The sequence below is a fragment of the Notamacropus eugenii genome, chromosome 7 (genome assembly GCF_028372415.1).
Source record: "Notamacropus eugenii isolate mMacEug1 chromosome 7, mMacEug1.pri_v2, whole genome shotgun sequence".
Lineage (NCBI taxonomy): Eukaryota > Metazoa > Chordata > Mammalia > Diprotodontia > Macropodidae > Notamacropus > Notamacropus eugenii.
In genome coordinates, this window is record NC_092878.1 from 53,347,759 (window position 1) to 53,364,147 (window position 16,389).

Below are 16,389 nucleotides of genomic sequence, written 5' to 3' on the forward strand. Positions count from 1 at the left end.
TATGCAAATTACACGGACAGAAATTAAAAATGCACGATGGGAGGAAAACCATTTTCTAACAAGGTTACAAAAAATTAAATTTGCCAAAAGTCTTTAAGTACATGGAAAAAGTATGTTAATACATATTTTAGAGCAGTATGTGATTATTACATTGCTAAGTATAAATAAAGTCTTTTTTCCTGAATTTATATTAGCTCAGGATATAAAATCTCAGGTATTCTGTTAAGTGTTAGACAAATTTAAATCTATAAAACGTCTGCTTTGGCTTTACTAAAAGTCAAGTAGTTATTGCTTTTTGAAAATGCTGCAAAGCAAAAACTGCAAAACTGTTAAACAGGCCAGAGAATTTTCCAAAGGCCCTTCCAAATTTCCTTTGAATCATTTATTCACAGTAACTCATTGTGTCTGATTCACAATATTAATAGTTAATAGTTTTCAAAGTATTTTCCTATTGTAGTACTGGACAACATAGTTGAGTTTTACCATGAATACAGGGGTGACTAATGAAAAATTCCTATTTTAAGTGCTTCAAAGTGCACAAGTTTAAGTTATTGTTTCCCTTTTGTTATGGGAAAGACCTTAGAGAAATCCTTCAATCAAAAATTACAAATATTTTCAGCAACTATAATGCATGCTAGTCAGTTTGGGCTTGAAAGTAGGGCTTTCTTTGATTGTGCTGTTTAAGAATAAAAAAGAGGAGAACAGGGAATATCACCAGGTTCACAATGTTGCGCAAGAGCATATATAAAGGTAATGTTATGTACATTTTATTTCAATAAAGACAGAAGACAAACAGCATAAAGATGCCCAGATGCCCTAAAGATAAATACATTTCAAAGATTCTCATTAAAATGAATCTGTAGTATCTTTTCTTGCAAGCAAAATACCTTTCTTTAAATACAAAAAAATCAGTATTCTGAATTGCAAATGCTTTTGCTTTTTTTGCAGAAAATCTGCCATGATTTTTTTTAATGAATAAAGATTTTCCACAAAACAGGCTTTTTCTACATGCTAAATTTTTTTAAACAGTTCAGTGACACAATGTGCTAACTACATACACAACAGATAATATAGTAAGAAAACACTCAACCTGATGAAAAGTTAAAATCTTCATTAATACAATGAAAATTGACATAACTCATGCCTTTAAAATCAAAAATACAAAAATTAAATGTTTTCCTAAAAAGATTTCCTTATTTTAAGGACTCATTTGAAAATGAAGCTGCATGTAATTTGTACAATAAAGTTGTACAAGTAAACAGGTAATATACATAAAAAATTAATTGACATACTTCTCAATTATCAGTTGTCCACCTTTAATTTCCAATACTGTACTTTCTTAACAAGCATACAAAATATCAAACTTCTCTTTAGAAAAAGTGCCGTTCTTTGACATCCTTTACACAAAAACAGTCTGAGCACATGGTATGTTAATGCAGTCGAGAGGCCAAGCATACTAATTTTACAAATTCTACCTTCCATAAAAAGCCTCCTGAAAAGGAGATTACACACCATTATAAAAATATCAACCTCTTATGGTAGCTGCATCAGAGAACCAAGGCCTGAAGACTCTTTCCATATAACATAGAAAACCACTATGACAGCATATGCACAGCACTGGTAGCATGGGGGTGCTCTGACCACAGGAGTGTGCAGAGCTCCTGTGAGGTACCAAGACTGTTACACGGGGTTCGAATGATTGTTACCAACAGCGTAACAGAGGTACTACCAGCCCATGCAAAACAACTGAAAATACTGAGCCACTGTGCAGAATACTTCATTCCTGGAGAAAACCAAAGGCAGTAGTAACTGAATTGCATCAAGCCCACTAGTTGACCAAACATATTCTCCTCAAAGACTTGTGTGCACAGCATAGTCTGAGGTATGACTTATCTAGCCATATGATGTGCCACTGCAAGATATTGTCATCTGGAATATATGCCATCACAATGGTTTAAATCTTTTGAATATTAGTCATTCATATATTCTTATCTACCAGTCTCTTGATTTTTGAAAAGATTTCAACTACAGTAGAATATTACAGAAACAAAATATAAATGCAGGTATTTCTAAATGAAACTTACATGGACTAAAACTAGAGAATATTTTTAAACAAATATACAGTATGCAGGCAGACAAAGCAGGAAAACGGCCATTCAATTGTATAATAAAAAACTAAAATTTGGCTATTTCCAGAAAACTATGAAGCGCCTCAACTAAAAGGAATGCATAATGAAATTCTATTCTAATACAGGTCAAAAATGTAAAAAGGTTATAAACCTTAACAGGAAAAATAAAACAACTTTTACTGGCCATTCCTGTTGAAATGAGAATCTTAAAGTAACAGAAAAGTGGCTACAAACCCACTTAGAGCACCAAACAGAGAGAAAATAAAAGTCCATTTTCATCTCTGTTATTATCATAAAATCCTGTGTTTCTACAGGTCAAACTGCTGGTGGCAGAAACAGAATTCTTTATAAACTGCAGATGTCCTGGACATAAAAAAAATTTCACTGGAGTTGCACTAGTTCTAAAGACTTTTCTGTTCTAGCCTACCTACTGTATGTATTCAATCTGAGATATATATATATATATATATATATATATATATGTATGTATATATATATAAAGTCTCTTTCTGTAACCCTTGATTATTGTTGGGCACCAAAGATAAGAAAAGCAAGACGGGGTACAAAAATGCAAAATTTCAACAGTAATGGCAATGTTTTTGATCTAGTCCATAAGGGTCCTGCATTTTCTCCCCCTTCAGTGATTTGAAAAAAAAATCTTCATGTTTAATCTGGGGGTAGCAAGTCATGCAAGCGAAATCTGTCTCTGATGTGAGGTCGAACATCTTCATTCTGCAAAAGAAAAAGAAGTACAGTTAGAAGGCACAGAATTTAAAAAAAAAATAAAGGTTTTCACATCTATTTTATATGTAAAATGAAAATGCCAAGTGGCCTTCCATCTTCTAATCATTTGTGCTTTGACATGTATAAGCAGCACTTTTGGTTTTCCTCCTCAACATTCATAAAAGGAATAAGTCAGCCATTATAAATGCCAAAGGTACCTGAGAAATGGAAATAAGGAATTCTATTTTTCATAGTTAAGTTTTCAAATGAATAAGTCTGTAGAAGAAACCCCAGTTTCAGAAATGTGCTCCTGAAAAGTATATGTAGAATCTATACAGAATTGTATGCAGTCGTGGGGAGGGAGGGAGGTAGTGGGGGGTGGGTGGGGAGGGATAAAATCGCAATTGTATGGCAGTGATTGTTAAACATTAAAAAAATAAAAAAATTAATAAAAAAAATAAAATTAAAAAAAAAAAAAAAAAAAGAAATGTGCTCCTGAATTACATAAAGTATCATTATGAATTTGGTTTCTATGCTAATAATCAAATTGCACACATCCCCTCCCCACCATGTTTATGAGGACAAAACTAAATTTTCTACTGAATGGTAGAAATTCTACAAATGATATGTAAAGTTTTATTTAGCATAACAAATCAATCTAGAATTTATTTTAAAGATAATAAGCACAATTCTCTTTTCATCCACAAGGCTTAAAAACAGCAATAAGCACTTTTAAGACTTTCCTCTAGCCACCATAAAATAGTTTTTCCTAATATAGAAATGGCCAGTTTTATTTTTAGAAAGTGGAGCAGCAATTTAAAAGTAGCATGTTAACAAAAGTTTGTTCCATTATTATTCAAGTACTAGATACAGGGGGAAAAAAGATGCATGATAGGATATACTCACCAGTTCTACAAGTTTCTCCAGAAAAGGAATCAATTTCAAGAGTTCATTGTCATTTTTATCCATGAACCAGCTCTCTATAGGGATTCCATTAGAAAGCTAAAATGACAAATACAATTCTATTATGTAATGTTGATGTATTGCATCACTTGAAAAAGCTCAAAGCAAACTAGATTTTAAAAGAACTATTCATACATACATTCACAGCAATCCTCTTAAAAGGGAAGAAAACATGAATTTATACCTGTCATCTGACATCATTAAATGCCTCAAACTATTAATAAAATGTTTATGCCTAATTTTTACTTTTCAGTACAGCTTCTACCTTGTGTACTTTATGCCTCAAACAAATGTGGTTCAATCAAATCTGTTCAATTATTTATAACTTAATGATTATAAATAATAAGATCACAAATATAAAGCTGGAAGGGACTTTGGAGGCCCCCAAATCCAATTCATTCATGTTACAGGTGAACCAAGAGTCCCAGGGAGGGCGTGACTTGTCCCATGTTACAAAGGAAGGATTTGAATTCACATCCTGATTTCAGAGCCAGTGTTTTTCCCACTGTATCGTTCTTCCTCCTAGATCTCCCCCAAATAAGAATGCACTCATTTAACAAATATTTGTATGTACCTACTATAGGGAAATGATTATTGTAAGTCTTGGTATATGGCATGAAGAAAAATTAGCAATTTAACCAAAAGTAATCAATAGTAAATCTTTGGAGAGATCCAAAGGTGACCCAAAAGGCACTTCACATAGGTAGGATACACAAAAATAGTGAAAAAACAAAGTTATTTTCATGTTACATTGTCAGCTCTCTAAAATGGGTTTTATAAGTAACATCTAGGCTTTCTAAGTCTATTGTGAACTATATGAGAAATGAATGTGGGCTGTCAAAAATCTTGGCTTAGGAGTCGAGGAAAGTAAGCAAAAGAAATTATATCTATGAGTGAAAATAAAATTCCATAACTTAATTATAATGGTGACAGTAAATGTAGGCATATATATCAGTGTCATAGGCATTTATGTATCATGAAGAGGAAAGTTTCAAAATATGCATTTAAATGGTTCCTTCTCTATCAAAGCTATGCTTCCAAGTAATATTAACAAAATTAAGACAGCTGGTTAGGACAATGTCCCCAAATGGCCAAATCAAGTAAATAGTCCAAAAGAATAATGTAAACCTTTTTAATCACTTCCAAAGATCGATGTTAAAGATGATCAAGTCAGCCAAAATAGTTGGCTGCTACATAAAGTTTACTTTTCTTAATTCCTTCCTTTTCCAATTCTTAACTTAGGGCTTTCTGAAAGCTAATTTTCCATGTCTTCAATATCAATTTAGTCTTTTAAGTTAATAAAGTTAAATATTGTGCACTGAACTAAAGTGAGAATTTCCAAACCATAAAATTTATGCCTTTCCTCTACTAATTGTCTTTTACTATAGGTAAATCTTCTTTCCCAATTTTTCAAGCACCCTTAAAAATAGATTCCCTCAATCTCAGTCTAGCAAGTTCTAAACCTACCTGGTAGGCAAAGGCTTGTGGTGAATTGTCAATTATGATAGTTTTTGAAAGATCTCTTCCAAGGATGTTTAAATCTTTTATGTAGTTTCCTTGTACACACACGCAATGTTCACGGAAAAGTCGGTGCCTAGATAGAAAATATGTAAACAGATATGTCAGCGAATCAAAGAAAGTACATAGACTGAAACATACATACATTTTAAAACCTTAATTCTTCTTTCCCATCTTAGGAAATCACCAAATATAAATATGGGCTTTTTCCTGTGGGCCATCTTTTTACCATCAAAATTCTAAGCAATTATTTAAACCTTATATCCAAATATTACCATGCCTTTAAGAATTTGGGTGTATCCCAAAATTTTTTAATGCTTAAAATAAAAAACAGGGATTAAAGAAACTCGGTAAATTGTTTTTGTAATTTATTTACCCAGGAAAGCTCAGCTCAGATGCAGCATCTGGTTGTCAGCGAGGTCCTGCTTTTTAATCAATTTTCCAGTTGGGATGACTGAGGCACAAGGAGGTCAAGTGACTTGCCCAAGGTCCCACAGTAAGTCAGTGGTTAGCCCCGCATTGGAACCCAGGATCCTCCTGGCTCCCAGTCCTTTGATCTAACCAGTAGAACACACTCCCTATCCCTGTACATGCCAGAATAGAAAATATAAGAAGGAATGTTTCTGTGTTGGCATTTTAAAAAAATGTCTTGTTTTGTTTCTTAAAGTTTTCCTTACAATTTAAGAAAAAGCGCTGAGGCCAAAACATTCCATCATTTCCACTTTCTTGCCCAATTCCCCTATTTCCTTTATTTTAGTATGAGTGTGTGTATGACTATTTGAAAAGCAGGGACAGAGCAAAAGGATGAATTTTGATTAAAGTATTAAAATCAAACTTTTTAAAACCAATATGCTGGATGCTAATTAACAATGAAAATGCCATAAGCATAACAAAATATTACAAATATACAAAGATTTTTTTATTTCTCTATATTTTTTCTTATGCTGTAGTTTCGCTCAAAGTGTTTTAACACATTAAGGTATTTATACGAGATTTTTGCAAAGTCTAAAAAACTCTGTAAGGTATTCTGTTCTACCTATTAACAGATGCTCTTTGGCTTCCTTGTGTCTTAATCCCATCATCACAGAACGGTTCAGGAGCCAGGACCTACTTATATTTTTAAACTTAAAACTTGAGTAAAGGGATATTTTCTACACTTCATGTCTCTTCTGTTTTATGAAAGAACTGCCAAACACAACAGAGACTGAAGGTCAAAACCAAGTCCTTTGCTTAGAGGTGCCCTGAGCATGCTCCAAAGGTTCCCATTATTCTTAGTATTTTTTTGCTTATCAACTCAAAAGCCTAGCGGGCTATTTTTCCCAACTTCAACAAATAACATTCATTGAATTCAACTTGTAATGGTATGATAAGCAAAAGGCAAAAACAAAATTCTAATCTTAATCTTTTAGACAAAAGCAGAGCTAGAACCCATGCCATTAAAAATATTTTTCTTTCCTTTGTCAAGGGAAAGATAGGGATAGAGAAATAGGAAAAGATTAAAAACTAATAGAGAAACCAGAAATACAAACATCAAAGACTAATCTTCAAAAGATATACTACAGCCAAAAATTAATAAATTTTAAAAATACTACATTTTGTGTGACTTCTGTTGGTCCTAAAGGAATACAGGTGAAAACCTCCTTTTGCAGAATGAAAAGAGTTAAGCCAACTTCTAGGATCTTCACAAATATTTTTTTTACATGGAATAAGTAGTATTTTCTTTAAATTTGCAATATAATATTCACATACTAGTAAAGTCAACTGTAAGGCTGGTCAAATTCTAACACAATTTGTGAACTCAATGCCAAAAGTAGTATCAATTATGTATATGTATCAATAAGGTATTGGATGAAAGTTTTTTTTTTTGAAGACTGCTGCAAATGTAAATGACAGGAGAACATCTAACATGGTAGACATTAAGTCATTCTGATGATTACTATCTTCGGAAGGTTTAAATATAATTTTGTTTTAAAAGAAGTCAGACAAGATAACCGTAGGAACTTTCTTAATACTCTAAATCTCTGATTTAATTTCTACAAATATATACAGATATTAGGAAAGGCACATGGGGGAAAAAAAGCAGGGTATATTTATGCAAATATTGTTGTTTCCCCTTTCCTAATAGCAGCAAATTCCCTCAAACAAAACAGAAGACAGTGCATACAATTGCATATTTATATGCAAGCTACTATAAATTATGCTTTTAAAAAAACTTTTTTCAGTGGGCTTGAGTGCCAAGAATTTAGTCCGAATTACTTCACTGGCCATTTAATTAAAAAAAACCCCAAAACTCTCCCTATGCCGGTTCAGGTATACTTTGTTTCATTGTGCTTCACAGATACTGCATTTTTTTTTTTTTACACATATTGAAGGTTTGTGGCAACCCTGAATCCAACAAGTCTATTGACACCATTTTCTCAATATCACATACCCACATTGTCTCTGTCACATTTTGGTAATTCTCAGTAAATATTTCAAACTTTTTCATTATTATTATATCCGTTATGGTAATCTGTGATCAGTGATCTTTGATGTTACTATTATCATTGTTTTGGGGTACCATGAGCCGTACCCATATAAGACAAGGAACTTAATTGATAAATGTTGCGTGTGTTCTGACTGCTCCACTGACTGGCCGTTTCCCCATCTCTCCCTTTTCTTGGGTCTCCCTGTTCCCTGAGGCACAACAATATTGAAAATAGGCCAATTAAAAATCCTACAATGGCTTCTAAGTGTTTAAGTGAAAGGAAGAGTCAATTGATACGGCAACCTTCGTTGTTGTCGTCTTATTTTAATAAACTGCCATGGTCACCTTTCAGCAACCACCACTGTGATCATTCTGCAGTTGTCAACATTGAGGCAAGATACCATACCGGCAAAAAGATTACAACTTGCTGAAGGTTCAGATGATGGTTAGCATTTTTTAGCAATAAAATATTTTTAAATTAACATATGTACATTTTTTTTAGATATACTATTGTACACTTAAAAGACTACAGTATAATGCAAACGTAACTCATGTATACTGAGAAACCAAAAAATTTCATGTAATTTACTTTACTGCAATATTCACTTTATGGCAGTGGTCTGAAATTGAACCCATAATATTTGAGGTATGCCTGTGTACATTCTCAATTAGAGACTAGAAAGTATTCTAGGAGTTTGTCTAGTCGTTGATATAGACTGACCATTCTCAATAGCAACTGCTAATTGTGTCCAGTGAGCATCATACTGAGATGAAATAACTTTTCAGAGAAAGTCTTTCAGAACACAACTAAATAAAATATCTTTAAGTCTATCAATGTACATAGTGTACCGAATGTGTTGAGAAGCTTTAATGGAGGTTATAATTTATACTGCTAATTTAATACTGGTTTTTCCAAGCTACCTACACAAATCGGTTCTAAGTTAATGAAAGAATAATAGCAAATGCTTTAAAAGTTAATTCAATGTTGATTATTTCAGTCTGATTAATATTAAGCTCCCAAAATGAGATAAAATGCTAGTACACTAAGATGTATTCTTTCAAAAGAAAGCAAAATATTATTAAACTTCAATGTATTTTTATGAAGAATAAATGACAAAGGGGCATATTGCTAGCCATCTTTGCTCCTGCAACTTCATGTTAAGGAGCTGAAGTTTATCCATTTCTAAATCAAGTAAAACTGCACATACAGGGGGTTCAAAGATCACAGAATCATAGGTTTGGAGCTATTTGGCACCACCCCCTTATTTCACAGAAGAGGAAACTGAGACCCAAGGAGGTTAAATGACTTGTCCAAGATTATATAAATAGTGTTAGAGGTGGGATTTGAATCTAGGTATTCTAATTCAGAGCCAATTCTTCTACCAATGTACCACCCTTTCTCCACACATAAGAAGGGCAAAACTAGTTCTTTAAGTTGATTCTCAAAGCAAAAAGCAGTACTACATAGTCTCAGAAAAACTAAGTTCACAGATTTTTATTTTGAAAAAAAAAATCCCTAAACTTGAACAACATTACAACACTGTTGCCTATACAAAAACTAAAGCTAAATATACTCAAGGGTGGATGTAACTTGCTAATAATGTCTTTTAATGGCTGAACATTTTGTTACTGAGTCTGGGATTTTCATACTAAGAAACTTTTAAATCTAACACTTGTAGAAATAGATATCCTGTAGCATAACTATCTTATTTTCAAAGGATAAAATATAACATAACTAACTTTGAAACTATTTCTAAATTGTGCCCAACACCCCTACCTAACACCTTGCACTTGCTGGTTCAGGAGAGAAGACAAAGACCTAAAGCATAATGATTTGTCTGTGACAAAAACATCAGTGACTGATAAAAACATTCTGGTATCACTGAATCAAACCATATCAAACTTGTAATCACTTAGTATTTCTTGTTAAAGGATAAATTTGATTCTGAAGAAGCAAAAAGATTAAATTTGATCTTTTCTGTCAAAGTCAACTTAATTTTACTTTAAGTATAAAAGATAATAGCATGCACTCAATATCTTAGAGACATGTAGTGAAAACATCATGCACAGAATGAAAAATTCTATCTCCTCCCCAACTCCCTTCTCCCAGAGAAATGGAATATACAAATGTCACAATAAATACAAACATTTTGTAGCCTGTAAAGAAAGTCTGTCTGGGATTATTACATTATCAGAGTTGCTTAAAGACTTTGAGGAATTAAGTAAATTGTTTTCATTCATTCCACAAATACAAATCTATAAATGTAGCCAACTTAAAGTGGCTATTAAAAATGAAATAGAATCAGACTTTTAATAGTAATTTCATAGATCAGTGTGACAGACATTTCCACTATTTTTTAATCAAATTTACCTGACCAGCTGCTTTTTAGGGTCTAGTATGTTCAGTAACTTGTCTGCATACACCTTCTTAGAAGCAGTAAAAAGAATGATCTACAAATTCAGGGGAAAAGAAGTAATCATTATACATGATCTAAATATGGGTATTATACTGAATAAAACAAAACAAAAACGTAATCGATTTAAGTATCTTTACCTCATAAATTTGAGACATACGTTCCAGGAATTCCCTGAAGAATGGTCTTAATCGCACATAAACCTAAGAGTAACACAAAGAAGGGTTTAAGTAGATGATTACAAAAAGAATGAAAACAACTCAGTTACAAGAATTGCTGCACTCTAGATCTAGTGTATTCAAGCTGTTAATAATTTCATAACAGAAGTAAACACTCATGTAACAAGTTGGAAAGTAACTGAATCCAAAATATATACCAAGTAAGCAAAGTTACTTTTGACAGGGTAACAATAGCTATAATGATTGTACTTTGAATGGTTAAAACAGTAGCAAACACTATAATCATATTTCAGTTGGAAAATAATTTAATGAACCATTTTAACTAAAAACTAGAAGTTTTCCCTCAGAGATTTTGATCCACCAATCAGCTCCATCTTCCAGCCAGGTAGTATCCATCCAACTATAAGAGACTCTGTGTGTTAACCACTAGCTGACCTGTCTCAATGACCTTCCTCAATAAATATTCAGTATTTCTTCTTGACAATTACTTGCTAATGATACTTTTATGTCTCCAGCTAAGTTGAGTCGATGAAATGGATGTCTAAACTGGTGGGTTTAAATAACCAAGAACATGTCAGAAATTATCACATTATTTTCCTAATATATGATTCAGAAGTGGCACCCATATTAACATTGCTGGATTACCTTCAGGCCAAGAAAAATATGTCAGTCACATATATCAGTACTCATAAGCCCATTACTGGCAATATTAAGGAAGGCTATGGGGTACTATACACAACTTCTTTTTTGTCTCTTTGCCCACATTAAAAATAGCGTAATTATATGGATATACAACATCCAAAAGTCACAGAAATACATCAAGTTTCTCCCCCTCCCCAAAGTATTTTTTCTAACACAGCTTTATGAAGGGGCATCATATGATTACTCCAAAATTTATCCATTCATTGACAATTCTTCCAGGCACTATAATTTCAAGAGTATCCTTCATCAATAGAGATTGTAACTCCTCTATAATGATTTTTGGGAGTTGTGACCAAAATAATTCAACACTCTATATCCAATCTGGCAATATGCCTTTTGGATTTACCAAATGTGAATCATTCTACTCACAAATTCTTCTAGGTTGGACATGCTAGAGCTTATATTCCACTGGCATAGTCTTTGAACACCTAGGATCACTTTCATAACACAGGTACAATGCAGAGGTATCTTTGCTAGTGCTGCAACAGAAATAAAGAAAGCCTTTCTAACCTAACTACGAACAGGCAAGATCCTAAAGGCCAGTTATTAGTAACAATAAAAAAACACAAAACTTTACATAGTACTAATTGTGTTAGATAAGAAAAACTGATAACTGCAAAGTCAATGAAAATATAAATGTTGAATACAGAATAAACTTCTCAATGTGTAAGATTTAGTATATGTAATAAATTCTTTCACAAATGAAAGACATTCTATATTTCCCCCAAAAAGGCGGAATATTTTTAATGGAAAGGATCTTTCAATTCCAAACTTCTCTTATCGCCTTGGCATCCACATGGTGACTACAAATATCCTATAGGGAGAGTAGTAAATAAATACTTGCTGAGTCAACAAATGAAATGGAACACCAAAGCTGAGAAGAGTTTTTGGGACAGCTGGTTATTTATACTTTGTAGTACACTAAATGTTTTATCTGAGAAATCTTAGAGTAGGTGCTGCACCAAATGCTGACCTAAGGTGATGACAAGGGCTTTGAGAGTAAACTGCCATTTCACAACTGTGGAAAGCTAAGTTGGAGGTTCTAAAAAACTACAGTGACCTATATTACTAAAATCCATGAAATTTAATGAGTGGAAGACTCCATTAGTACAACTGCTCCTCTGACCCAATAACTATAGATTGTCCATATTTATACTTTGAATATAAAGAAATATTTACTTCTTTCTAATCAGTCAAATAGGAGCCTCACACTGATTACCTTTTTTCCTTACTACTCTTCGTCTTCCCTTCTGTGCTTCAACCATCTATGCAAGCACAAAAATCCTAATATTTGGTCACTAGCTTTTGAATTTTAGTGTCATTTTTCTCTTACTTTATTGTCCAAAATACAACCGGAAAATTGGCTAAAGCTTTCAAGGCTAACAAGCTTAATCCTAATCCATATCTACTTCCCTTACTACTAACCCATGTTAGCACAGATCTTAAGAAACAAACCTAGCACACACTGCTGGCCACACAAATCAGAGTGCAGCTCGTTACTTTTACCCCCATACAATCTAGAGAGCAGGTTTAGAGTATTTTACCTGGATCTTCATCCCTACCTCCACCCCTCCCACATCGCCTTAGGTTTAGATATCCACAGTCTGGTCCAAGGACATATTCATCTTAAATATGTCAATATCCCATTCTTGATTGCCTATCAACAAATCAAGTTGTTGCTGATAATGCCTTATCACTATTAACTAAAGCATCCTTGCCCACCCCCTGCAACTTTATTATTTATATAAGGATGGACATAACTGAGGAAACATATGATCTATTTTCATCTACTTTAAGAAGAAAAAAGTACCACCCAAGACATAGGAGAAAAACAGTTTGATTCAAATAGTCTTTAACTAGAATTTTGGCAAATTGAAACCACTGTTCAATCTGTTCTAAGAAAACACCCTACAGTCAGTCAATTCAGTCAACTAGCATTTATTAAATGTTTACTATGGGCAAAGCATTGTGCTAACCCTCCAGGACAGTATGTTCTCTACCCAAGATCAATAACTCCAAAGTTTATGATTAAAATAATTTGTTCTGCTTCCCCTTCTCCCATTCTACTAACAAAATCATTTCATGAACCAAGAGCTTACTAGATAAATCCCTGGTTACGCATTGCCCATGTAGCCAATACTTTCAACTCACACTTCTCATTATACTTTCTCTGACAGTTAACAGAAAAGCCCCATAAAAGGTTTCCCTGTCCTGTCCCTGAGGATAAGCCATCTTTTGTATCTGGTCAAGAACAAACAGAAAAAACTTCTCAGCTTTACATCTGGATTAATATATTTTTTCATATTTTTTTATGTGTCTGGCTATACTGGCAGTAGATGGTGAACTACCTGAAGAGTGATAGATCCTCTATTAGCTATGCTTTCCACAGAGCTCAGAATTAAACTTAGAAATTATTGGACAAAATTTTGCTCAAAAAATTCTCAAATGGAATGTAGATATCTTATTTCACAGACTAAGCATTCAATTCTACGATATTAGCTTTGATCTTTTTATTTTATCTTAGATATGATCACTTATTATAGCTTCACTGTAGCTACCACATCTCTATAAAAGAGGAATCTTTGGCTAGCGTTCAGGTAATTAATCAACAAAGCTTTCTTTGAAGTGCCTACTGTGTCAGGCATTGCTCTGGATGATATAAAGTTAAAAAAAAAAACAAACCAACAAACCCAGCACTTGTTCTTGAGGAATTCATACGTCCCAACTAGTGACTTTTCAAATCTTTAAAAAATAAAGCTAATTTTTTGCAACTGTGCTGGCAAAGAGCCACAAACATCTGTCACATATTCCCTGTGCTTTGGTTATTAGAATATAACAGGATCAACTTTAAATTTGACACATTTTTTAAAACTGTATATATAGTATTTCTTAATTTAGGGCTTTTGTTTGTGGGTTATGGGGGGAGTGGAAGGGAAGGTTGTTAAAGAGTACTTTCTTATGAAAAGAGATGGGCTGTTGGCTAAGATGTAAGTTTACCACCCGCAGTTAGAAGCTTCATAACTTCAAGTTAAATGTCTTACATAAAGTAGATGAACAGGAAGTGAGGGAATTCTGTGTAAAGGAAGAGGTAAGCAAAAGGAAAAGTTGAGCTGCTGAGTGGGATGAAAGAAGATATTTAACCATGGAAATGTAGAACATAAGTCAGGAAAAGTACAGGAATAGAAAGAGGCTTAAAACAGCAGGGATTTAAAGTATGAGCACATACTTAGCGAGAGCAACAGAAAGATACGGAGATAAGGTAAGTATTACTGGTCATCACTGGATAAGAACAGGTTAAGGAAGGAATTTGGAAAGGGAGGCACCTGAGTTTACCTGACAATGTTTGAGAATTTAACCATTTAGTAAACTCTTATACTCATAAGTTGAGCTCAAAAGGAAAAACCATTCTGTTGTACTTATTTTAGGTCCATGCCTTCTACATGCCTCTTACACCTATAGTACTAATCTAGATTTGGTTTCTCTCACCTGCTTTTACCCTGAGCCTCAGCGGAGGCTCCTCTTTCTTCTCATCTGACCCTCTTTTTTCCTCATCAGTTCATACTCTAACTACTTAAAATTTACATCCCTTTGAAACCCTGATACCCTCTTCCAAATGGAATCGAGCTTATATCTCAGGATGGGAATTTAATTACAGTCCCAGCTTAGAAAGCCCACCAATTCCCACAGAAACTACTTCCTTCAAAATATTGTTATCCCCTCCCCAATAAAAACCAACACATGTAGAAAAACATGTCACATTTTATTAACAGCTAACACTATTAAGAAAGTTATTTTACATTAAAAAAACCACCAAAGACATTTTCATTAAACAGATTTGATTGCTAAATAGACAGGAATTTGTGAAAGCGCCTGTTAGGGCTTCATTTGTTGTGTTTACATTAGCAAAGGGGTATTAGTTATAAGTTGTCAACTGAGATATGGATGTAATATGGTTAGACAGAAATGACTGCTATCTATAAAGGTAAGTCATTAAACCTGATTTTTATGGATTTTAGTAAGAAGAGGTTGAGGTCTGTCCTGTTGACTTTAAACTCAAATTCATTAGTCTCTCTGACAATGGCAAGATTTTAAGCTGCATGGCTGCCAATGCCTGCTGAAGATTTAGCTCAAAGATAGCAATTTCTGTCACAGAAAAACTGTCAAGAAAACAACTTTTCAGGGCAAAATATTTCAAACAGTTATCAAGCTCAGCTGATGAGCCTAATAAACTCTACACAAAACAAAACAACCCTAATAGTTTTTCTATAAGGTTCAAATACCTTTTTCTTTTTTAAAGAAATAAAAACTAGCAACCATTGGGGAGATGAGGAAGAAGGAGATTTGACTTTAGTATGAGAAAAGCATTTGCATTCATCTAAGTGAAAATATACACAGTATGTTTCACATAAAGTGAAGTGAGTAGGATACTGAAACAGTACTGAAGTAATATGACTAATCTTATGTAGTCAGCTAAATAAGTACTGACATTAACTACTCACCTCAGGCACCTAAAAGTTAACTCAGAGGTGGACAGCTGGTATGAGTAAGAGGATTCCATACAGCTGAAGTAAACAGCCAAAATCATAAAAAGATAACCTAAGACTACTACACTAATGAGCTGGTTCTCTAACAACTTTCAGGTTTTGTAAAGTAGGTACATTTTTCGTAGAGCACAGGAATGTAGGCTGAATGACAGATGCCAGAACCAAACTCAAACCTTTGTCATATAAGACCATTCAGAAATTTTAATACAGTAGTTGGTTGGGGGCAGGAGGATGGGGATGGAGTATGGAAAACAGAAGACTAATCTATGGTATATAAATAAGCCAGGGAAAAAAATTCAAAGCTTGAATAAATTTGTAAATGAAAATTTTTTTGTGCTTATAAAGGTTAAATTGAAGTTTCATATATGAACCTAAATAATATAGAACAGAATAAAAAAAAGGATGTTTATCTTAGTGTATAGTTAACCACTAAGATTCCAAATATGCAAAACACTGAAGACCTAACATTTAAAAATTCTCTTTTATCTCTGAAAAGCAAACTGTGGGTTCTATTTTGACTTTAAAAAGATGTCTAGTGGCTTGACCTGAATTATTCATGCAAATAAATAATTATGAAACAGTTAACAAATACAGATGAAACAATTTCAACATCAATAGTTACTAGAGTAGACATAGGGAAAACTTATTTTCCCTTAGATTTATCTATTATTAACTAGAGAAAGTTTGTTCCACTGGAATATTATTCATTTCTTCCTTCATTTTTCATGGCTTGAAATGTAATTTTTGTGA

At 33.3% G+C, this 16,389-nt stretch overlaps 1 protein-coding gene across 10 annotated transcripts in view; it reads right to left on the reverse strand.

Annotated features, from left to right (window-relative positions):
* Positions 1-745: 745 nt before the first annotated feature.
* CTDSPL2 (CTD small phosphatase like 2) overlaps positions 746-16,389 on the reverse strand; it is a 98,409-nt gene continuing 82,765 nt past the window's right edge. For 9 of the 10 annotated variants that reach the window (XM_072625563.1, XM_072625554.1, XM_072625562.1 and 6 more), the window contains 5 exons: positions 10,355-10,417; positions 10,172-10,251; positions 5,283-5,409; positions 3,759-3,854; positions 746-2,861 (listed from right to left, as the gene is read on the reverse strand). In XM_072625563.1, the coding sequence (XP_072481664.1) occupies positions 2,796-2,861; positions 3,759-3,854; positions 5,283-5,409; positions 10,172-10,251; positions 10,355-10,417 (432 nt within the window). In that variant the 3' untranslated portion in view covers positions 746-2,795. Of the gene's footprint in view, positions 2,862-3,758; positions 3,855-5,282; positions 5,410-5,709; positions 5,918-10,171; positions 10,252-10,354; positions 10,418-16,389 lie in introns of those variants that run through there. The other variant, XR_011970802.1, reaches the window with a different exon arrangement.